This window comes from Colletes latitarsis, chromosome 6, assembly GCF_051014445.1.
Source record: "Colletes latitarsis isolate SP2378_abdomen chromosome 6, iyColLati1, whole genome shotgun sequence".
NCBI lineage: Eukaryota > Metazoa > Arthropoda > Insecta > Hymenoptera > Colletidae > Colletes > Colletes latitarsis.
In genome coordinates, this window is record NC_135139.1 from 25,045,505 (window position 1) to 25,071,472 (window position 25,968).

The 25,968-nt window shown below is 43.8% G+C and overlaps 1 protein-coding gene across 2 annotated transcripts in view; it reads right to left on the minus strand.

Moving 5' to 3' along the window:
* LOC143342877 (uncharacterized) overlaps positions 1-25,968 on the minus strand; it is a 134,959-nt gene that overhangs the window by 8,167 nt on the left and 100,824 nt on the right. Inside the window, exons 1-2 of one of the 2 annotated variants that reach the window (XM_076767181.1) lie at positions 6,855-7,345; positions 2,481-2,784 (exon numbers count right to left, since the gene is read on the minus strand). In XM_076767181.1, coding sequence (XP_076623296.1) covers positions 2,481-2,784; positions 6,855-7,345 — 795 coding nt within the window. Of the gene's footprint in view, positions 1-2,480; positions 2,785-6,854; positions 7,346-25,968 lie in introns of those variants that run through there. The other variant, XM_076767182.1, reaches the window with a different exon arrangement.

A 25,968-nucleotide genomic window follows, 5' to 3' on the forward strand; every position in this document is an offset into this window, starting at 1 on the left:
GTCAATTACAATTATTTTTGATGAATAGACATACCCCCGAAATCCTACCCAGTTTCGAGAAAAAAATTCGAGAACGTGTGAAATTTTTCGACAAAATTAAGAAGTTTTAAATCGTTCTGGAAAAATTATTTTCGGTTGCGGGGGTCAATTACAATCGTTTTTGGTGAATACACATACCCCCGAAATCCTATCCACTTTCGAGAAAAAAAATCGGGAAGGTGCTGAAATTTTTCGGCGAAAAAAAATTTGTCAAATCGTTATGAAAAAATTATTTTTAGTTGTGGGGGTTAATTACAATCAATTTTGGTCAATACACATAGCCCCGAATTCCTACGCACTTTTGAGAAAAAAATTCCTTAGTGAAAATCTAATATGAGACCAGAAATGGTTCTGCGAAATTTCACGCGTATCTTTAAAACGTCATAACTTCTGAACGGATTAGAGGATTTTAATGTTTCAAACGGCAAACAACGCGTATTTTGGTGAAGAATATGTAAAAATTTTAACGATATTGAAAAAGTTGTTCCTTGACCACGTAGAGTGAGAAAACTCCCATAAAAATGTTCCAAGTTTGAAAGTACCGTAACTCCTACAATTGTGAATATATTTCAATGAAACTTTTTTCTGAAGTAGAGCTCATGGGTATCTACGTATAGCGCCAAACAAAATGACTAAAAATGAAAATCGATTTTTTAAGAAAAATCGACAGGGGGTAGGTGCCTCAATTTTTCGACGAAAAAAAAAAATTTCAAATTGTTCTGAAAAAATTATTTCCGGTTGCGGAGGTCAATTACAATTATTTTTGATGAATAGACATACCCCCGAAATCCTACCCAGTTTCGAGAAAAAAATTCGAGAACGTGTGAAATTTTTCGACAAAATTAAGAAGTTTTAAATCGTTCTGGAAAAATTATTTTCGGTTGCGGGGGTCAATTACAATCATTTTTGGTCATTAGACATACCCCCGAAATCCTAACCACTTTCGAGAAAAAAATTCAGTACAGTCGGAACTTTAAACGTTAATAACTGTTTAACGAAGCCTTCATCAACAAATTGGTATTCTTCATTTTCGTCTTATTTTGGCCTCTAGAATCCCCCATTAAAATTTTTCCCAGGAGTGGCCGAACACCCTGTATGTATAGTTTATGTTATTCATGTAATAGAGCTTTCTAGCAGTGAAATGACGATTGTCTAGCAAAATTCAGGGGATGACCACCCCTCTAAAATAAAATTCCGTTTGCGAGCTTGCGTTACAGGGGTTAAATAAAAGAACGTCGCGGGGGATGGTGTTCGCATGTTACAAAGGCTCGTTGCAACTCGCGAGATGATAGCTTAGTCTCGAAGTACATATTGTGCCCTCGTCTAAATGGGAATCGAAGACGGGTCGAGAGCTTTATTTATCGCCATCGCGATACTCGATATTCATCGTTCATGAATTATTCAGAAACGAAGTGGTTACAGTTACACGGTACACGTGACGGTGGCTCCTCCCTCGAACAAAACATTGAATCGGTTACCGCGGGTACTTTTTATTTCACTTACGGGATCGTTGTATCAACCCAAATCCTGACCCACTTTCGAATCGCGCGCGCCCCCCCCAGGTACGGTCGATCGCCAAATCGATTTTCTTGAAAATTTACTTCCCCGACTCTTGTAGAATATAATAAGGAGCTAGACCAGCCCAAAGATCATCGACGTTAACTAATTTTTTTTAGGGAAACATCCCCCATGGAGTTGGCGATGCTTTCGTATGATACGCGAAATTTCTCGATGTTTTCTGAAAACCACGTCTCGAGTGGTTCGACTGGTGTAACTGTCACGATAAATCAGCTGGAGAGAAAGCAAACCTTTATGCAAATCCGAAGTCACCGCGCGCGGCGCATAGCGTATCAGGGCGCGCCCACTCGAGAGTCGGCGAGTCCTGAAACTTTCGTAACGTTGGACACTTTTTTTGTATCTTTTACTTCTTCTTTCGTCGATTATAAATGTCTCGCGGTGACTTCTGTGCCGGACCGGCCGTCCCGATATCGTTCCACAATTCGAAGGCTGCTTTCTCAAACTCATTATTTAAATAGAAATCACAGAACAAAATATTTTTGGCCAGATAGAGATTTAACGATTTTATATTCGAGAAGTTTCGTGTAACAGAATATTTTTAAAAATCAAAAAAAGGGAGGGGTTGTACGTTCACTGTCCGGTTTCTCAGCGGCGTATCCAATAGCGTGGCGATATGGCCCATATACAGGTCATGGACAGTGAACGCGTTGAGTTCACATCGAAAATTCTACAGATCATCTGCTCTCTAGAGTCTTGAAAGATCTCCCCCAGGATTGTTTCGTGACAGAGAAGCGTCTCGATTGAAACGTGGACGGAAAAAAAAACGGACATTTCATAGGTCGTAACCCACTAAAAGTCGAGAGGGAATCGTATAAGAACGGGTGGATCGGTATTCCCCGCACGGATGGGGACTCGTTTCTTACTTGATCCGGCCTGAGACCAGGCGGCACCCACGTGTACTCCTCCAGCGCGCATCCGCTGTCATCGTCGCTCTGCGAGTGCCTCTGATGATGCATCAGGGCCTCCTGAAGCGCCAGCCCGGCCGGGGCCGCTTGCACGGGACTCTTGAAGGGCTCTTGATGAGAAGAACCGGCGGCCCCGCTTTGGAAAGCCATGGCCATGGCCATCGGCGAGCCTGGACCGAGGCCCAGTCCCGAGGGACCGCCCGCCTCCGTCGAAGTCCGCTGATGCTCGTCCCTGGGGCACCTGCAGCTTCTGCACACTTTTCTAAAATCAAACAATTAGGGCAACTCGTTAGAATCGCGGTGGAAACCTGGTCCACGCTGGGGAAAAGCGGTGGAGTTGAATTAAAATTCGAGGGCCCAAAACGAGCGGTACTTTCACGAATTTTTTACGGGAAATCCGTGCGTTCGATCGAAACGATCTTTTTATCGTGTATTAAGCGTTCCTTGGAGTTTTGAAAACTATTTTTTTTTAGCATCTATGTTTATTCGTAATGGAGAAAATCGCGAGAACACATGTACCGGTTTTTGAGTTATATCGTACACGAGTGGGGTTGAATTAAAATTCGAGGGCCCAAAACGAGCGGTACTTTCACGAATTTTTTACGGGAAATCCGTGCGTTCGATCGAAACGATCTTTTTATAGTGTATTAAGCGTTCCTTGGAGTTTTGAAAACTATTTTTTTTTAGCGTCTATGTTTATTCGTAATGGAGAAAATCGCGAGAACACGTGCACTGGTTTTTGAGTTATATCGTACACGAGTGGAGTTGAATTAAAATTCGAGGGCCCAAAACGAGCGGTACTTTCACGAATTTTTTACGGGAAATCCGTGCGTTCGATCGAAACGATCTTTTTATAGCGTATTAAGCGTTCCTTGGAGTTTTGAAAACTATTTTTTTTTAGCGTCTATGTTTATTCGTGATGGAGAAAATCGCGAGAACACGTGTACCGGTTTTTTAGTTATCTTATACACGAGTGGGGTTGAATTAAAATTCGAGGGCCCAAAACGAGCGGTACATTCACGAATTTTTTACGGGAAATCCGTGCGTTCGATCGAAACGATCTTTTTATAGCGTATTAAGCGTTCCTTGGAGTTTTGAAAACTATTTTTTTTTAGCGTCTATGTTTATTCGTAATGGAGAAAATCGCGAGAACACGTGCACCGGTTTTTGAGTTATCTTGTACACGAGTGGGGTTGAATTAAAATTCGAGGGCCCAAAACGAGCGGTACATTCACGAATTTTTTACGGGAAATCCGTGCGTTCGATCGAAACGATCTTTTTATCGTGTATTAAGCGTTCCTTGGAGTTTTGAAAACTATTTTTTTTTAGCGTCTATGTTTATTCGTAATGGAGAAAATCGCGAGAACACGTGCACTGGTTTTTGAGTTACCTCGCACACGAGTTATGAACTTCGTTTTAATTATTAGATCAAAGCAGTACGTGAATTTAATTTTCGGAACAGCGACCATAAACCGAAGCGAGGACGTTCGAAGCAGGAAATGAATCCTATTCGTGTTAATCCTTTTCTACCAGCGAGAAAATCTATTTCTATTAGAGATCGTAAAGTTAAATTTATTGGCATTCCATGGCTTCGAAAGGTATGAAGGAATGTATCCATATCTGAAAACCAGTAAATCAGTCTTATCAGCACGAGTCTGAAGTCCAGAAACGACTAAGTTTTCGATTTACATTATACAGGGTGTTCGACCACTCGTGGGAAAAATTTTAATGGGGGATTCTAGAGAGCAAAATAAGACGAAAATCAAGAATACCAATTTGTTGATGAAGGCTCCGTTAAATAGTTATTAACAATTAAATTCAAACATTTCGAATCGTTCAGGAAAAATTATTTTCGGTTGCGGGGGTCAATTACGATCATTTTTGGTCATTACACATACCCCTGAAATTCTACCCACTTTCGAGAAAAAAATTCGAGAAGGTAGTGAAATTTTTCGACGAAATTAAAATATTTCAAATTGTTCTGAAAAAAATATTGCTAGCTGCGGGGGTCAATTACAATCATTTTTGGTCATTACACATACCCTCGAAATCTTGCGCATTTTCGAGAAAAAAAATTCAGTAAAGGCAGAACTTTAAACGTTAATAACTTTTAATTGAAGCCATCATCAACAAATTAATATTCTTCATTTTTGTCTTATTTTGTATAAAATAAAGTGCCCCTTAGATAAAACGTTCAGTTTCAATAAATTTCTTTTTTATCGAAACACGACTTGACTATTTCTAGCAACGATAAATAGAAGATAAAATTTATCTTTGTTTCATTTTTTTAACGAGCAAAGTTTACCATATAAATATCATGGCAAATATTGAAACGTGTCTGTCTCTATTCGGTATCTCAAGTACCCCAAAACCATATTCAACGCGCAATCAGTGTCAGCATAGTGCGCGTTGCATATTAATATCGAACCATGTTTCTGGAAAAACGAAGGAATTCCATTTCCACGGGAAGTGATAAATCGCGCTGCAATTAGCATTCTTGATCCCCAGCAGAACGTCGATTTGCTACAGAAAATCCAACAAACTGAAAATAAACAGCGACGACGGTCGGGTTTCTTATCTGACTCGAAGACAAATAACTCTAAATCCACCATTCGTACGATAAAAATCATAATAGGAATCATCGAATAAAATTTCATTTCATGATGCTTTAATGCGGTTCAAACTGGATTTCCAAAGTTCCCGCAAAATTTCAAACCGGTTTGAACTTAAAAAAAAAATAGTATCGAAGTTTATAAAATTGTTTCCATAGAACAATTATTAACCTTTTTTTTATACGTACCGTAAGAATGGAAAATTAAGAAGAAAATAGCGTACGGTTACGAACGGTATACAGTGAAAAAGTTTATTGTTTTTTCCCTCGATGGCTGCTTAAAATTACCATATTCTGATTTATCGTCTGCGAGGCACAAACCGGCCGCTACTTTGACGCGATGAGATGATAAACGGAGACGCGTCGACATCGTTGATTATGCAGAAACGACGGACTTTCCACTCCCTTTCTAAATCTATCGACGAAGCTGAAAGTGTAACCAGCTCATTACAATTTCGAGAACAGTCTATCATTACCAACGGTGGTCGCCAGCATCGCGAATTTCTACCGCAACGAGGAATTCTATTTTCACGACAAACAGCGGATTGAGATTGCTTGATTACACAGTAGCTACTGGGCAAACTATCAGTTTACTCGTCCACCCCGGCGATTTCGATGCTGAAAAACGTTTTAACCATCCTGGCTAAAAAGGCAATTTATTCTTGGCCACACAGAGAGACGTCGCGGCCTCTAAGAACGCGCAGAGATTCGATAGGAAAATTTATTATATTACCTAAACAACGATCCGGCGAGATTCTTCAGAAATTAAAACTAGACGAGATCGCAATTTCATATTTTAGCAACGAAATGGACGATAACCAAATGGTATAAATTTATGATGGAATAACTACTTTTACAATTTAGGTATAGAATACGAAAGGTACTAGGTGTAAAAGTTACTAAACACGTGTTCCAATTCGAAGAACCACTCTTCCAATGATTAACATTCCAATAACTTTCCCCTAGGTGGCGTGTAATTTTGTCTAAAGAAAGAAAAAATGTCCTGAAACTATTTCCACAAAACATACCTCCGTTTCAGACGGTACCCTAGTTTCATCGTTTCACGCCAATGAGTAACACTCGAATAATCCCCTCCTCGGATCATTATTCATCCGTATGTCGAGAAACAGGATAAAAAGTTCATTCGAAAACGTTTCCTTGGATCACATTCTATAGCAAAAAGCTAAAACTATTCCTAGCAATCATATTTAGCTCAGTTTCAATTACTACCCTAGTTTTAGCATCCCGTGCCAACGAATAACACTCAAACAATTTCCCCCCGTATCATTACTCATCCGTGCGTCAAGAAACGAGATAAAATGTCCATTCCAATCGTCGACGCTTCGAAAACTATTCACGAAACGTGATCCGACACTTAACTCCGTCGCGAGAAAGAAAAATGAACTTCGTTTCGACGAGAAAGCACTTCTACCAAAAACAGGATCGAAACTAGGGCCACCAGTCTAATAATCTCCCTAGGATCGTATTTAACATTCGAAAAAACTTATCACCATTAACTCGGTGTCGGTTCCTCGCTCTGATTCCTCCATATTCCATCGAGTATCACTTCGAAAACATTCCCTCCCCATTCTCCGATCACTATTCATCTCCGTTTCGCGAAACGGAACAAGAACCCGTCCCATCGGTCAGCGCTCGAAAAAACTTTCCCCCCTCGGGCGATTTCCTCGAGAAACGGGAGCAACAGATCGCGGTGAACTCACTCCGAGGAGGCGGCGGCGACATCGTAACCCGAATGCAGGGAGCTGCAATCGCCGACGCGGTTGCATTCCGTATCCCCGATGCTTCGGTCGTGCTCGAAGGCAGCGGCTGCGGCGTCGTGAGCGCCGTTCAGGTACTCGACGCACTTCTCCGTGGGGCTGGCCCCGGACGCCGCCAGTCCTGGACACCCGACGACGACACCGACCACGTCGTCGTCGTTGATCCCGTCCTCGCGACTCCTCAGGAACGCGTCCAGGTAGTGCTCGTCCGCGGATGGTAGCTCGTAGACGGTACCAGGAGCGATCCAGTTGTTCCCCAGGTCCTCCCGTCGGTTTGCAGCCTCTTCCTCGACTTTTCCCGCTTGCTCGTTCTTCCTGGCGTATAGCTTCCTCAGGTAGGCCTCCTGGTGGCTCCTGGTGGCCCAACAGCCGCCCTGCCACCACCTCTTGGACCCCAGTAACGAGGTCTTCCGTCTTCTGGCTAGGCTCGACATCGTTTGGTCATCCGTGTTCCTCTTCCGTCGGGAGTCTCGCGTTACGTCGTCTCCTCCAGGCTTATCGTCAAAGGGAGATCGCTGTACGTCCTCTCTATCGTCGGTACGCGCTCGTTTCGCGTTTAATCCTCGGCTGCATTAAGCGATCGAAGGATAGGATATCCTCTCCGATCGTCCTTCGGGCCCGATCAGCCCGGACGGCGCTCGATAAGATCGTGGTCCCGGTCGGACGACCGCGGCGCGGCTCGGTAACTCCGCGAGTTCGCGCCGAGCCACCTGGGCGAAGAAGAAGAAGAGGAGGAGGAGGAGGAGGAAGGAGAAGAAGAAGCCGTCATCGTCAAGTGGACACCGCGTCGCCGGAGATATCCCTCTCGGTCCCGTTTCACGGACGACGATCAAAGACAACGACGACAACGACGAGGAGGACGACGACGACGACGAGGAGGCTCGCGTGCGAGCCCAGCGGCCGATCGATCGCGCGGCGCATCGCTCCTCGCGGCGATCGCGCGGCACGCGCTCGCGAATACGCGCGGAGGACACGCCGGGGTTACCCCCGCGCGGAGGGGCCCCTGGCGGCGCGCAAGAGACGATGGACGGAGGGAGGGGATGGGGGGACCAGGCGAAAGCTAGCGACGGGAGGAGAGAGAGAGAAAGAAAGAAAGGTGGCGCGAACGGAAAAAGGAAGAGAACGAGGGAGAGAGACAACCCGTAGGAAGGGAGAGCCAATCTGTACGTATAACCGGTAGTACGACCGGAGATTAACGTTTTAATACGCGGCGTACAAAGGGAAACCGGGCGAAACCGATAACGTTCCGCGTGGCCACGAGCAGTCCCCGGCCACGTCGGGCCCACCGATCCGCGGGGCCCGGTCCCTCCGCGAACCGTCCCCGGCGGTTGTCCTCGAATCGGGGACGAGCGTCAATTTCCGTTCGTCTCCCTCGTGACGGCCCGTTCGAGGCGGATTCGATGCACGTAGGACCCTGGACGCGCGACGTCCGCGCGTCTCTCGGTTCTCGGAACCGTCCACCGGCCAGTATCGACGGGCAGCGTCATCACGGGCCCTGAGCGCGCGTCCGTCCGTCGTCGATCACGGAACGGCTGATCGTCGGGGGCCCCGGCGATCACGGGCCCCGCATATCGCGCGTCGTTTCCGTGGAACTGCGCCGCAACAGCGTCCTGGAACACGTTTTTCACGGGCTTCTCGTAAACGACGGGCCCCAATGAAGACGAGAGTAACCACTGACGAGGCAACGCGGTTAATTGGGCGGCACTGTGGGGGCCCGGCCGGCGATGACCACGAAACGCGTCGAAATGATTTTAGACGCGGCGTCCCGGTTCCTTCCTACTCGGGCGTGCTGTGGCCGAGCGGACACTGAGCGTACTCCGGGACTCAGGGCCCCCGGAGAAGAGCGGGGTGCGAGCGGACAGCCGGCCGGAGAGACGTTCGAGGGTAGGGAGAACGAGGGGTCCGTTTCCCCGCGAGGCCGCTACGTCGGTGCGTGTAACCGCCGCGCCGCCAATGCGAGCCTGGCTGCCCCCACCTCTCCTCCCCCTGGCCGCCTTCCTTGCCGATATATTTATATTCGTTTCTAATACGTGTGGCGTGTCGGGGCCCGACGCCTCGCCGAGGGGCCCCCGTTCGTGTACGCGCGCGGTCGACTTCGCTTCTACGCCGTCGGTGCCTCGACGTGTGCGTGCGCAGCCTGCGCCGCGACGAATAGCTGCCCCCCGAGGGCATTTCGCGATGGACCGACCAGGGGAATATACGATTCGGACCGCGGCACTTTTTGAACGGGGCCCGGGCTCAAATTCATCATAAAATTAGGGCTACGTACGATGGACGCGAAACACAATTTCATTTAAACGATCGTGACTCGTGGATGCGTTATGTGGACTCTCAGTCTCAACTAAATTACTTTACTTAAATCAATTTTTCTTTGAAGCATTTAAAAAATAATGAATTATTAGTTTCAACTTGTAGAACCAATAATCCACTTAAGGATATGTGGGGTCCATCGCCTTCCGTACTCGCCGCCAGAGGTCCATGCTCTTGTCTCTCTCGCAAGCGCTCGACCGACTCCTAATGTGTCGGCGTCCAAAGCAGGGTCTGGTAGGATGCCTTGGAATCGCTCTCCCTATCCTTTTCTTTCCATCTCAACCACTGGACCCCCAAAGGTAAGGAATGAAGATTAAATATCGTTTCCTTAAAAACAAGATCAGAATGAATCAGTCCAGCGATCCCGGTGTTCCTTCCTCGACAGATAAGTTCAACGACTCCGAGATTAAAATCTGTCCTCAGAGGTTATGCTTGGGCCCCTAATGTCCCGGTAGATCGTTGCACGATTAAGGTTGAGGAACTCCGGGATCCAAATACGATATTAATGGGTTATCACGGTTGTTAGCCGACCAGTTCCAAGGAAAATGGAATAATCCGTACAAGGGTATACTCGATACATCGAACGACGTTTTGTCGGGGCTATTCTCCGTGTTCGATTTTGACACGGTACTCCGTTAATCTAGGAACGCGTCATGTTTATAGCCGCTAACTGACCATTAACTGACAGGATTTGCCGATATTAAAATGACGATCTCGTCGAGCAGGTCCCGGAGAGCGCTTCCAAGACAGTTTTATTGTGCTCCATATTTCATATGCCCAAGTATACGGGTCAAAAAAGTCCGCCAGTTAATTAATTCGTCAACGACTGACGGGATCCACCGAAATTAAAATAAACGTTCCTTCGAACGGGGCCCCGGGAGATCTCCATGAAAGATTCGACGGACCCCACCAATTTCAGCCATCCGAGTGCCGTCGATCCAACGACACTGCGCTTCATCGCCTGGCCATTACTCGAGATCAACGAAGATTTAAGATCTTGATAACTTTTAACAGGTCTTAACGAGTTTTAATTTCGTGCATCGAGTCTTTCTAATTGCTTTGCATACTTTTTAAACAGCTTCCCCCATTCGAAGAGTGACTTCCTCTTGATTTGCCTCTGATAAAATTAACAAACGACGAAACAAGACGTTCGATACGGCGATTGGTAGCCTGAACTTTGGTCCGTTCGTTGAACGTTTCGTGGAATGAGGAAATTCTTACGCAACGAGACGGGAACGGGCCCCTTTCCCAACGATTCCCGGATCACCTAATGGTAAGAAGTTTCCATGGCCAATAAGAGTTCGATCGCTCAATCATCGTTCCTGTATCCTTTAAGATTCCAACGTATCCTCCGATGCAGCTCGACTCCGAGCAGACCGGGGGACCAGTGGCGTTTCACTCCGCCCTTCGAGGAAGCTCCTAACCTCGTCCCTTTGCTCCTTTTTCTCGGTTATATTCCAGCGCTGGCCAAGCTTTTGATAGCCTATTTTTTTACCGGCTGATTGCCGTTCGTAATGGACAGAGGGTTTCTTGTATTTATTACTAACCAATTAAACACGTACGCTACCCCGGTCTTTCGTATTTCTTATTTACGACGGCCACGGCGCGTTTGCCTGACCGGGGTTAAAAGGCGTAAATATATAGAAAGTATCATGGGATTTCTAGAACTCTTCCAGAATTACGACACCCTCCTCTCTCCGAAATCTTCGTTTTATCTACGTCCTGTCGGTTAATAGTTAGCTAATAACCGTTAACTCTGCAGGCCACCGTACCCTCGGCCACTCTGTTTTTCACGGCGTTTTTTGGCCCATGCTATCATGTCTTCCCTGAGAACATTACTTACGGGGGCAGAAGGTCAGCTTGACACGTTGCTCCCAGTCATTCCGTGCGCGCTATTTCTCTTTCTCTCTATAAGGTGATTCAAGTAACGATGCCCGGAACCAATTTGTAGACCGCGATCCACGATTCAGGCTCGAGGTAAAAGTCCCCATAAACTTGGGCCTGGAGACCTTTTTACTTCCCGGAGTTATAGTTATTTTATTGCGCATGATCTTTTTTTTACTCGAGGGTCGTTCGATGCGTCTATTTTGAGAATAGGAATTTTAATTACGAGAAAGAAGGTTAATTTAAAATGGTCAACACACTTATTTCGGTTATAAAGTTTTTATTGTTAAATCGAAGATGAAAATGTGGGTTCCAGATGTCGAGAGATGGAAAGAGACTAACCAGGAAGGCATCCTTGCAGACCCTATTTTGAATGCTGAGATATTGGGTAGTCGATTGAAGAACGTTATACCCCTGGGAAAAATTTTAATGGAAGATTCTAGAAGCCAAAATAGGACGAAAATCAAGAATACCAATTCGTTGATGGAGGCTTCGTTAAAAAGTTATTAACGTTTAAAGTTCCGTCCATTCTGAATTTTTTTCTCGAAAATGCGCAGGATTTCGGGAGTATGTCTGTTCACCAAAAATGATTGCAATAGACCCCTTCAACTAAAAATAATTTTTCCAAGACGATTTGAAACCTTTCAATTTTTATGAAAAATTTGTCCACCTATTAGAATTTTTTTCTCGAAAATGCGTAGGATTTCGAGGGTATATCTATTCACCAAAAATGATTGCAATAGACCCCTTCAACTAAAAATAATTTTTCCAAGACGATTTGAAACCTTTCAATTTTGTCGAAAAATTTGTCCACCTACTAGAATTTTTTTCTCGAAAATGCGTAGGATTTCGGGGGTATGTCTATTCACCAAAAATGATTGTAATTAGCCCCCGCATCCAAATATAATTTTTCCAGAACGATTTGAAATTTTTTAATTTTGTCGAAAAATTTGTCCACCTACTAGAATTTTTTTCTCGAAAATGCGTAGGATTTCGAGGGTATATCTATTCACCAAAAATGATTGCAATAGACCCCTTCAACTAAAAATAATTTTTCCAAGACGATTTGAAACCTTTCAATTTTTATGAAAAATTTGTCTACCTACTCGAATTTTTTTCTCGAAAATGCGTAGGATTTCGGGGGTATATCTATTCACCAAAAATGATTGTAATTAGCCCCCGCATCCAAATATAATTTTTCCAGAACGATTTGAAATTTTTTAATTTTGTCGAAAAATTTGTCCACCTACTAGAATTTTTTTCTCAAACATGCGTAGGATTTCGAGGGTATATCTATTCACCAAAAATGATTGCAATTGGCCCCTCCAACTAAAAATAATTTTTTCAGAACGATTTGAAATTTTTGAATTTAATTGTTAATAACTATTTAACGGAGCCTCAGTCGAGAAATTTACATTCTTGATTTTCGTCTTATTTTGGCCTCTAGAATTTCCCATTAAAATTTTTCCCTAGGGTGGCGGAACACCCTGTATATGCAAACGGAAGGTCGAGCGCTTGCGAGAGAGTCAAGAGCGTGGCCCTCTAGCGGCGGGTATGGGAGCACACCCTTTGATTATAAGGATAAATAAATATCTTGCACTACAGATGGCTAAAATTCGCCAATAAAAACCATAATGGAGGTAACGAATTTCGCCCTTCGATCCTGTTTCGGAAATCGATACCGATTTACCAACGTTCCAAGCCAGTGTCTCGAGCAATCTTCGACGACCGCGGGAATGTTGCATCGAATCGAGGAATTACGAAAAAGAAAAATAAGAGAGCCGGGTTAACTGTTGGAAAAGCGAACTTTTAAAAAGATCGATTAAAAAGATCGGGGATACATGGTCCTGAGCGTAACTGGCTTAAAATTGACCGCCTAATTTAATTCAGAGGGGTAACGATACGCTGCGTCCTCCTCTCTTTTTCTTTCGGGGATTTCGGGGTTCTCCGGAGTGCTTCCAGGAACCTCGTCGCTGAGAAATGTCTTCATCGGGGAGATCCGATGGTAATCGCCGCGCTGGAATGTTTCGATCGATCCTTTTAACGTTCGTACTCTTCGTTCAATATAAATTTTCTATCGAAACATTAGTCGAAGTTTATTCACAGAATTTGAATGCCTATAGAATATTCGAACAGCCCCCCCGACTCTAATACGAATATATTCTGTTGCATAATGAATGCCACTCACACGTTTGCGCAACGAATAATCGATCGACGACATTCGAACACAAATTGGCACTTGCTGGCTACTTGTTACCCTAATGAAACTGTACCCAACACTGGCCAACGGTGGCAGAAAAAGGAAATCCCTTCAGTCCCGGATATAGAAGGCCACGTCGTACAAGAAATATGGATTTTATATTGCACTGTCACCTTCGACCTGCATCCGGTAGAAACGTTTCAATCAAATCGAGAAGCGACTCACAGGTGCCTCGAACGCGTTTCTCATTCGCTCGTTGGACGTTGGATTTGCTATTTCTCACAAGTCGAATCTGCTTTAAAAGCAGAAGAATAAAGAAGCTGGAGAATTTTATAAGTTTCATTTTTAGAATTTTCTATGTTCGAGTTTATTTATAGAGAGTCATTTTGTGATTTTTTTCAATCGCCGTTGCAGACACGTCGTTAATAAAGATTTAGACTTTCACGGATCGGAATCGACGAAAGTCTCGGCCGTTTTGTAACGCGGGCAAAGAATAGTCTCTGAACGTCGATTTGTCCGAAGAATGGAGAGGAATATTTCGCTCGGTACGCTGGCCTTTCGAACAGTCCGCGGACATGATTGATAGCTGCTTGATTATCAGTTGCGTTGATCAAGCGGCGAGCATTCTGCGGATTGCATAAGACCAGGGACTACCAACCTAACCGATCGTCGGAATCTACGAAACTCGAGTACCGAGTTTGCCTCGCGACACCGAGAATTGGTTGCTTTATTTTCACAGCCGTCCCGGACCCATCAGTCTCCGAGTCTCTTTTAATCGCGAACACATATCGTCGAATGTATAATTTAGAAAATCTTCGCCGCGGCGCTTAATCACCCAGGCACGAACCACGGAAGCCCCAACGATTATTAATTTATTTCACCATTTATCTCGCCGGTTAAATAACTATACGCACGGCAAGACGTATAAGAATTTACGAAATTAAACATAATTACCGATTTTAAAATATTTTTCTTTCCACCGTCATTTGTCATGAAATTAATAAGTAACAGTATTTACCGCCGTTGGAAGCGATTAATCTCTCGGACAAGGACAGTCTACGAGCACCGGGAACAAGATGGCGGCCACCTCGGCGGTGAAAACTCGCGTCGATTCGATTTAAATTATTAGAAATTCCAAATTTGTTAGGGCGTTGGAGTATTAATGCGCCGACGAATGGCGAGCTTGGAGGACCCCTTTCATCGCGAAATCCCCTAGCAATGCGTTATCCAGTCGCGTCGAGTCCGCTCGAATATAAAAATCAGCAGATCGCGACGTTGGGTCGGATCTGGACGCAGAAGAATAAGGGTTCGATCAATCACGATTCCCCCCGCGTCTCCCTCGGGCCCCGTGACACGCACACGTTTGCGGCTCGTTAACACCGAGAAACCCATCCACCCCCTCGCCCCCCCGCTACCGTGGAACATTCTGATCCGATGATCGGTAGCTTCGGCGATGGAAGATCCCAGGGACGCCTCCGGGAGGCTGAAAATTTCAGCTCGTCGAGAGCACGCGCCCCGTTGCACCCGTCCGTGGAAGCGGGAGAGATTCATCTGCATAACAGTTAATAATTCCGGTGCGCGGTACCGGTTACGCCTGGTCTGCGCAGAGGACGAATCCAGCGCCACCTGTTCCCTCGCTCGCGTAATGGAGATCGTTGGCTACGATTTACGATTTTTCGCGTCGTTCCTGCCCCCGGGCCCTTTCCACCGAACAATTCTCGAGGTTAAATTCACAAGCTCCAGATACGAATACGTAAAACAAACGTTTTCGTTCTTTCTATAGAATTCTGCGAATGCTCTCAACGTCGTTGCGCCGTTGAGTTATCTGTCGGAGGGACACTCGAGTCTCGAACCTTGGAGGAGGTGTCTTATTTCGAGACAGACGAGATAAGGGACACGTGCAGCCTCAGCCTGTGGCTATTTATGTCATTCGTTCCCCCAATTACCAAAAAAAAACATTGGGCGAAGTTGCTTCGACGTAGACTCGAAAACACGACGTTTGGCCTCGAACGGGGGTTCGTTTTACGCGATGGAAAAACTCGCGCTATATTCGAGCTAACACGATGATTCCTTGGATTCCGCTACCCGTGACTCGTGTCCAATCTCGCATGGAACGCGGATGAAAAACAGGCCTGGATCTTCATTAGATCAGCGATGATCGGGAGGTGGTGCAATTAAAAGCCTGTTTAAACGTCGTCGACGTGCGTTCTTGCGCGCGTTTCACTAGCATTTGCGCGACCATCCTCTCGCTGACTTCCGAGGCACCTGTTACCCGCCAAAACAGGTGGTGCTCGAAACGCGACGTTCAGCTGAACCCGCAGGTGCACCGCAAGACCGCTCGTTGAGGAGGGACGACGCCGTGCTTTTCCTAATTTTCCAACCGTTGCTCGTATAGCTCCTTTCAGAAACACCGCGACTGAAAACGACGATTTACGGATTTAATACTAATCCCATAGGGTTACAACTAATTCGATATGAAATTATATTGTCAACGATCGAACCATGTTGGAAACACTGGTTCTAGTTAGTGTTGGAGGACCATAATTGACCCCTGTAACTAAATATAATTTTTTTAGTACGATTTGAAATTTTTTAATTTCGTCTAAAAATTTTAGTACCTACTCGAATTTTTTTCTCGAAAGTGGGCAGGATTTCGAGTGTACGTCTAATGACCAAAAATTATTGTAATTGACCCCCGCAACTGAAAATAATTTTTCCAGAACGATTTGAAATTTTTGAATTTAATTGTTAATAACTTTTTAACGAAGCCTCAGTCAAGAAATTGGTATTCTTGATTTTCGCCTTATTTTGGCCTCTAGAATCCCTCATTAAAATTTTTCCCAGCGGTGGTCGAACACCCTGTATATATAGGAGCCAAAACAGGCTCCTGGATTTTGTCAGTACGAATTCGAATACGATCAGTTCACGTCTTTTCCTCATTTAGTCTTGATCGTAGAACTCTAGTTGCTGTAACCGAGTAATATTAGGAACCACTGCGAAATATATTATACCTGTAATATACCGACAGTCTACGAGTTTCTTACTCGGTTCCCAACATTAGTACTGGTCGACATTATTATTAGTAAAATGTTAGGAATTTCTGACGTAAATGATATTAAAAATATTAAAAAAATAAATTCGAACCAAGTGGTCCTGTAACTTTGGGGCCTCGGATGGCAGAATGGCGAGCAGTTTACGCTCGTTCCGTCATCTTGGACGGTCCTGTATTCAGCAAAGTACTGCTACGAAGCAATTCGAGAGACACGTGTTATTTTTCGTTGCGTGGAACTGGTTTTCCCGCGGACCGAACTGCCGTGCATCCGCTCTGCGCAGATTCCTTAATTTCGACGTTCGACTTTCGATCGAAACACGTTGCGTGCCAAGAAACGTTCGATAATCGATTTTAAACGGAAAAGGAACGCAAGTAAAAATATTCGTGACTGTATAAAACGATATCGAAAGGACATGTAGAACATGTGTACTCTGACACGTGGTATGGGTGGTACGTCCGGGTAGACATCGTCGAGGTTATGATTTTCGTGTTTCCAGCCATTAACTATTCAGTTACTCGGGAGTGCACACGTGCGTTGCGGCGAATTAAAACTGTCGACGCACATTTCCGACTCGCGTCACACTGTTACGATTATTCAAGATTGTGCACCGTCACAGCGGCGGTCGGATAAGTGGTATTCTAAATGCACTTATCTCGCATAAATATCAGAACGATGATGGACGCGTACAGCGACTGAGAAAACATCGTAATCTCGTTCCTATTTCTCCCCATAGTTCCAGCCCCCCGTATGGAGACTTTCTACATTAGGTTCGTTTGCAACCGAGATTCGACGCTAATAGTCGACGTAGGATTTCTTGGACGGGACAAATTAATCATGATTTGTATACTATAATTCGCTATTCGAGTTCTCTACTTTAACAAATATAAGTAAAAATTATTTTCTAATTATCTCCTGTCCGTGTGAGATTTTCTCGAGGCGTGCATCGTAGGAACAACGTGATATTTGTTACGTTTACTGCTCGCATTTGAATCGGTGAGAAACCTAACAATCTTCCACGTCTAAAAGGCGCGATAAGTAATTTTATCTCAAGATGAAATTTACTGGGTTATTTAGAGTTCCTCGTCGCGTTCCAATTGCGTTTCACGTTTTACAGAAGCGTTTTCTATTCCCATCGCGGAAATACTGGCGCCCCGCAACAAACTGTTCCGTTTTAATCCGAGATCCAGGGCCGCGGGTCGTTCGAGTCTCATCATCGCCGGGACACGCGTGCGCTTTTATTCTTTCCCGCGCTTATGCGGAGCGGACCTCCCTCGTTTCCCACGAGCATTCTCCCTCATTACGACTTCCCGCGGCGGACGCTCACGGAACACGTCAGATTCTCGAAAGGAGAATACGCGGAACGCGAGCCACCGACACTCGACTGCACCGTCAATAGTAGCCGCTCGAACAGCTTGTTTCAATATTTGTAAATGCTACGGCGGCCCCCATTTCGACCTCCTCCGGTTACATCGTCGATCCTCTCCGTCATGTCTGGGCACAAACAAGGCGGTCTTCGCTTCCAGACTGGGGGAATTTTATCCGACAAATCGGGGAATTTGTTATAGTCCGGGCCACGATATAGCGAGGTCGTAAACTCGAGTGGGTGTCAAAGTTCACACGTTTCAGCTCTCGAGACAAATGAATTGACAGAAGTACGAGCAGCTAAGGGCCTTAGGCCATAGTCAGGGCCGTACGAAAAAATATTTTATCTAGTGTCGCCATTTTTAGAGGTATCGTAACAGGTAAAGGTTTTACTCAAGTCTTCAATATCTTAATTCACCTGCTTATAATACAGGGTGTTCGACCACCCTTGAGAAAAATTTTAATGGGAAATTCTAGAGGCCAAAATAAGACGAAAATCAAGAAAAATTTGTTGATAGAGGCTTCGTTAAAAAGTTATTAACAATTAAATTAAACAATTTCAAATCGTTCTGGAAAAATTATTTTCGGTTGTGGAGGTCAATTATAATCATTTTTGGTGAATAGACATACCCTCGAAATCCTAACCATTTTCGAAAAAAAAATTCGTGTAGGTGGTGAAACTTCTCGACGAAAAAAAAATTCTTCAAATCGTTCTAAAAAAATTATTTCCGATTGCTAGGATCAATTATAATTATTTTTGATGAATAGGTATACCCTCAAAATCCTACCCAGTTTCGAGAAAAAAATTCGAGAAGATGTGAAATTTTTTGACGAAATTAAAAAATATCAAATCATGCTAAAAAAATTATATTTAATTACAGGGGTCAATTACAAACATTTTTGGTCAATAGACATACCCTCGAAATCCTACGCACTTTCGAGAAAAAAATTCAGAAATGTGGACAAATTTTTCGGCGAAATTGAAAAGTTTCAAATAATTCTGGAAAAATTATTTTCGATTGTAGAGGTCAATTATAATCATTTTTGGTGAATAGACATACCCTCGAAATCCTAACCATTTTCGAGAAAAAAATTCGTGTAGGTGGTGAAACTTCTCGACCAAAAAAGAAAATTCTTCAAATCGTTCTAAAAAAATTATTTCCGATTGCAAGGATCGATTATAATTATTTTTGATGAATAGGTACACCCTCGAAATCCTACCCAGTTTCGAGAAAAAAATTCGAGAAGATGTGAAATTTTTCGACGAAATTAAAAAATATCAAATCATGCTAAAAAAATTATATTTAATTACAGGGGTCAATTACAAACATTTTTGGTCAATAGACATACCCTCGTAATCCTACGCACTTTCGAAAAAATAATTCAGAAATGTGGACAAATTTTTCGACGAAATTGAAAAGTTTCAAATCATTCTGGAAAAATTATTTTCGATTGTAGAAGTCAATTATAATCATTTTTGGTGAATAGACATACCCTCGAAATCCTAACCATTTTCGAGAAAAAAATTCGAGTAGGTGGTGAAACTTTACACGTTAATAACTTCTTAACGAATCCACCATCAACAAATTGGAATTCTTGATTTTCGTCTCATATTGGCCTCTAGAATCTCCCATTAAAATTTTTCCCAGGGGTGGGTGAATATTCTGTATATGCATGTAGAAAATGAAAAAAGATAGTGCAGTTATGGACACAGAAAAACATTCAGAAAGGCACCCTCGAGCAAAATGTGAGTAGTCGGTCCCAACCCTCAAGAGTTTAGTTTACGACGAGAAATACGGTACGAGAGAGTCGATAGAAAATTTTCGAGGTTAGGTCTAACCTAAAATTGTGTTGCTTTTGTAATATCAAATATTTAACTATTGATTCTTGTCTGAGAATTGTTTTCTTCGTCATGTTTCATAATATTTCGATCATCAGCATTTACCACGGTCGTGATGGCAGCTTGATTACCCCATTGTAGAAAAATGGGCACGATCGATATTGGAAACAATTTCAATCGTCTGAATGGGGGTATCTGTTACCGAAAGATTTCAGGAGGAGAATGAACCCGATATCTACCATGATCGCTATGATTATACGAAACTACCTCCGTCCGGAACTATAATTGCCTTCGAACTTCATATTCGAAGAGTATAATAAAGCCTAACAAACTGTGAACGTTCGCGATTTATCAACTATTACGGGGTTGCTTTGGATAATACCGTTCGACTTTAAAAATTCTTTGATAAAAAAAAGAAACAGCTAATTGTAATTATATTTACAGACAAAGAAAATAATTTGTATCCGAGAACCGACGCGTGTACATTAATTCGAGAAACATAACCTCAAATGCTGTGAAAGCATTTTCCAGCTACGCCATTGTGGCGCATTTAATATTATCGTTGCCGTATATTATACGATCTCACAGTTTCTGTGCCCCACGAAAGTAAGGATTTCTTTACCCTGAATACAGAAATTCCAATCGTACTTTTATCGAGGTTAGTAATAAGGTTACTCGATCCAGGGTGCAGATTATATAGGTGTAGTAAAAGACAACTGTTATGTGATTTTGTTACAAAACATACAGATTTTATTTATGCATATCAAATAACAAACGATACAGCAGTCTTATAGATATTAAACGTCCTTTTTATTAACGCACAATGCATGTCTTCCTAACCTCACACTTCTACCAACCGAACAAAATTATTTCAGCACGGGTCATTCGTGCTAACAAATATCACTCGGATATTAATATGCATTTGTTCGTTCGTGTAAAATTCGATACGTCGATCGAGAAAATGATCGATCTCGCGTAGAATTCACCGACGCGAACAATACGTTTCGCGGCGCGAACGGATCTCGAAGGGACGCGAGGTCCTCTCATCAGAGAAGAAACGGGAGGGGAAAAAAGTGGCCGTTAATGGAAGCCCGAGTTCCATCGGGCGCGAGCGAACGAGCGCAAAAGGATAAGGAAATCCAGTCGGGGAATTATGCAGATTGTAGGTTGGAATCCATCTCCTGATGGGTTGTGGATGGGCATACTCGAACCTACGTGAGTTCATTCGCGGCGCTGGGATACCGCTGCCCGAACCAACTACCCATCAGCTCCGCCTGTCCGTTTCGTTGCTTCCAACCTCGTCTCTCTCGTTGCCCCGATGCCGTAATGCGTGCTTCCAACGCGATCTCTGCGTATGCAGCGCATCTACTTCCTCGTACGGAAGACGAACCACAGGATAGAATCGACGCCGGGGATACCGGATGTTTTCTGTGCTATTACCGGGGTTGCAAAGGGTACGCGGAGTTATCTAGGAAAAATTTAATGAAATTGCTAATCCCACGGTATAGTTAACCCAATCGCTCGAAGCTCTTCTTTTCGACGTTTGAACGGAGATGACGGAAGGAGCCCCAGGGTGCACCGGGGACACCTCATTCCACTTTCTCACACTGTGCCAGGTCACGCGTACGTGAGCTCGTGGAGTTTCGGAGAGTCGACAAAGGCAAGCTGACACATGCTCTCTTTTTCGATTCTCCGAGGCTGCCCGAAGTAATTTCGGACCGTCTCGTGGGAGTCGAGAAAGGAAGGCTCACATATGCCGTCTCGCTCTTAAACAAGTGAAATCCGACTCTCACGTCAATGGCATACGATTTGGTATCTCGACACTGCCTAGGCATTTTTTCTTTCCGACTTTCTTTCCCCATAAGCAAAGTACCATAAAGAAAACAAAAATTTTGTGAAACCTTTTTACGGAAATACACGTCTTAAGACTCCCTATATTTTAATTATTGAAAAAGAAATTTTTTTTTATTATTCCCATGTATGAGCGTACATACCGTATATTATTAATACGGTTTATCAAAATTAAGATACTTTAAGTATTTTTTAATGTTTGTACAGGCCTCTGCGGACCATTGCTGACCACTGCCTATATTTCTGACAACGTATAACGATTACTACTTGCTACTGCATGCCACTGCTGGTCTCCACGAGTCTCCACTGGCCTCTGCTGACCGCTGCTGACCACTTCTGGAATTTCTGACAACGTATAACGATTACGACTGGCTACTGTTAGTCTCTCCCAGCCTCTGCTGACCGCTGCTGGCCACTTCTGATATATCTGGTAACGTATAACGATTACTACTGAGTTCTGTCAGCCTCCGCATGCTCCTACAAGTCTCTGCTTGCCTTTGCAGGTTTCTGCTTGCCTGTGCATGCCTTTGCTGGCCTCTGCTGAACACTGCTGACCGCCCCTAATGCTTCTGACATCGTATAACAATTACTACATGCTACTCTTCGCCCCTGCTGATCTCTGCTTGCCACTGCATGCCTCTGCTCGTCTCTGCTGACCGCTGCTGACCACCTCTGATGCTTCTGACAACATATGTATAACGCTTACTACTTCCTACTATTCGCCCCTGGTGATCTCTGCTTGCCACTGCTGGCTTCTGCTGACCACCCCTCATGCTTCTGGAAACGTATAACGATTACAACTTGCTACTGTCAGCCTCTCCCAGCCTCTGCTGACCTCTGCTGACCACCCCTGATGCTTCTGGCAACGTATAACGATTACAACTTGCTACTGCTTGCCCCTTCTAGTCTCTGCATGCCTCTGCATCCCTCTGCTGACCTCTGCTGGCCCCTGCTGACCACGCTGACCTTTGTTAACAACTTCTAACATGATGTACATGTATTAAAACTTTGTATAATGTAAATCTATGTCAATAAATGATATAATTTCAATGAATTCTGTGTTCTCGTCACTTTTACCTCTCTTTTCCCCTCCCCATTATTCCCTAAGTTATAAGAAACCGTTTCTCTACTTAAAACTGGAATTCCAAAGTGCCCGGAGCGTTTTCTGAAATGCCGGTGACCTTGACCCACTTTCGAAACTGGGTCAAGGCCAAATCCGGATTCTCAAAGCGCCCGGAATTTTTCTAAAATTTCGAATGGCCTTGACCCACTTTCGAAATTGGGTCAAGGCCATCCGGATTTCCGAAGCGGCCGGAAATTTTCTAAAATTCGAATGGCCTTGACCTACTTTCGAAATTGGGTCAAGGCCATCCAGATTTCCGAAGCGGCCGGAAATTTTCTAAGATTCGAATGGCCTTGACCCACTTTCGAAATTGGGTCAAGGCCATCCGGATTTCCAAGTTGGCCCGAAGATTTCTAAAATTTCGAATGGCCTTGACCCACTTTCGAAATTGGGTCAAGGCCATCCGGATTTTCGAAGCGGCCGAAAATTTTCTAAAATTCGAATGGCCTTGACCCACTTTCGAAATTGGGTCAAGGCCACCCGATTTCCAAAGTGCCCGGAGTTTTTCTAAAATGCTGGTGAACTTGCGAGGAAGGTGGTACGCATCTTATAGGTAAGAGAATGATTTGGAGAGGAAAGGGACGGTAAAAAATGATGAGAACACATAGAATACTTTGAAATTATATCATTTATTGTCATAGATTCACGTTATACAAAACTTTAATACATATAACATATTATATTATATTATATCATGTCACAAGTTGTCAGCAACGGTCAGCAGTGGTCAGCGATGGTCAGCTGACATCGGGAGATGTTGGCAGAGGCCAGCTTAAGTCGGGAGATGTTGGCAGAGGTCAGCAGAGGGTGGCAGTAGCCAGTAGTAATCGTTGTACGTTGCCAGAAATATAAGCGGTGGTCAGCAGAGGCTAGCAGCGGTCAGCAGAGGCCAGTTTAGGCCAGGAGACGTTGGCAGAGGTCAACAGAGGAAGGCAGGAGTCGTAGTAATCGTTGTACGTTGCCAGAAATATAAGCGGTGGTCAGCAGAGGCCAGCAGTGGCAAGCAGAGATGACTAGGGGCGAATAGTATCAAGTAGTAAGCGTTATATGTTGTCAGAAGCATCAGAGGTGGTCAGCAGCGGTCAGCAGAGACGAGCAGAGGCATGCAGTGGCAAGCAGAGATCAGCAGGGGCGAACAGTAGCATGTAGTAATTGTTATACGATGTCAGAAGCATCAGGGGTGGACAGCAGTGTTCTGCAGAGGTCAGCAAAGGCATGCACAGGCAAGCAGAAACCTGCAAAGGCAAGCAGAGACTTGTAGGGGCATGCAGTAGTAAGTATTAATCGTTATACATTATCAGAAATACCTGCAGTGGTCAGTAGCATTCGGCAGAGGCCAGGAAAGTTCAGCAGAGACAAGCACACGCTGACAGAGATCAGCAAAGACCAACAGAGGTTAGCAGAAGTCAGTAGTAATCGTTATAGGTTGTCAGAAATATAAGCGGTGGTCAGCAGAGGCCAGCAGTGGCAAGCAGAGATCACCAGGGGCGAATAGTAGCCAGTAGTAAGCGTTATATGTTGTCAGAAGCATCAGAGGTGGTCAGCAGCGGTCAGCAGAGACGAGCAGAGGCATGCAGTGGCAAGCAGTAGCAAGTAGTAATCGTTATACGTTGTCAGAAGTATCAGGAGTGATCAGTAGCGGTCAGCAGAGGCTGGCAGAAGTCAGTAGTAAACGTTATGCGTTGTCAGAAATATAAGCGGTGGTCAGCAGAGGCCAGCAGAAGCTAGGAAAGGCATGAAAGAAAATATTTTTATCATTATGATACTTTGCTTATGTCCGCCTACGGAAAGTAAAAATGCCTGGGCAGTGTCGAGATACCAAATCGTATGCCATTGACGCGAGAGTCGGATTTCACTTGTTTAAGAGCGAAAAGGCATATGTGAGCCTTCCTCTCTCGACACCCACGGTCCGAAATTACTTCGAGCAGCCTCGGAGAATCGAAAAAGAGAGCATGTGTCAGTTTGCCTTTGTCGACTCTCCGAAACTCCACGAGCTCACGTACGCGTGACCTGGCACAGTGTAAGAAAGTGGAATGAGGTGTCCCCGATGCACCCGGGGCTCCGTCTGGCATCTCTGCGTTAGAGAGATTCCAAACATTGGATAAAATTCCCTAGCGATATCTCAGTTTACAGTACCTTCGCGAACATTGTAATTAAATGGGAATCGAAGTTTTCCCCTCGAAGCGTTAAGTTCAAGCGTTGGAGACTAATTACTTGAGATACGAAAAGATTAGATAACCTGCAGTGTCGATGGTATCGTTACGACGTCGCCGATGCAAGCAAGAGTGAACGAAATAACGTATAACGCGCGTTAAACGATCAACGTTACACCGTTTGCATCTGTTTCAACTTAATAGAGCGATCGATACTAGGCGGAAGCTTGTAAATTTTCTGTAAAATGCACAGTTAGAAAATTAAGCAAAGAAATTTCTTACCTTGAAATTATTATTTACATGTTCAGAATATACAGGGTGTTTAGCCAACCCTGGGAAAAATTTTAATGGGGGATTTTAGAGGCCAAAATAAGACGAAAATCAAGACTACCAATTTGTTGGTGGAGGCTTTGTTAAAAAGTTATTAACAATTAAACTCAAAAATTCCAAATCGTTCTGGAAAAATTATTTTCAGTTACAGGGGTCAATTACAATCATCTTTGGTCATTACACATACCCTCGAAATCCTACGCACATTCGAGAAAAAAATTCGAGTAGGTAGACAAATTTTTCAACAAAATTGAAAAGTTTCAAATCACACTAAAAAAATTATATTTAGTTACAGGGGGCAATTACAATCATTTTTGGTCATTACACATACCTCCGAATTCCTACCCAATTTTGAGAATAAAATTCGAGAAGGTATGGAATTTTTCAACGAAAAAAAAATTTGTCAAATCATTTTGGAAAAATTATTTTCGGTTACGGGGGTCAATTACAAGCATTTTTGGTGAATAGACCTACCCCCGAAATCCTACGCATTTTCGAGAAAAAAATTCGAGTATGTAGACAAATTTTTCAACAAAATTGAAAAGTTTCAAATCACACTAAAAAAATTATATTTAGTTACAGGGGGCAATTACAATCATTTTTTGTCATTACACATACCTCCGAATTCCTACCCAATTTTGAGAATAAAATTCGAGAAGGTATGGAATTTTTCAACGAAAAAAAAATTTGTCAAATCGTTTTGGAAAAATTATTTTCGGTTACGGGGGTCAGTTACAATCATTTTTGGTGAATAGACATACCCCCGAAATCCTATGCATTTTCGAGAAAAAAATTCGAGTAGGTAGACAAATTTTTCAACAAAATTGAAATGTTTCAAATCACACTAAAAAAATTATACTTAGTTACAGGGGGCAATTACAATCATTTTTGGTCATTACACATACCTCCGAATTCCTACCCAATTTTGAGAAAAAAATTCGAGAAGGTATG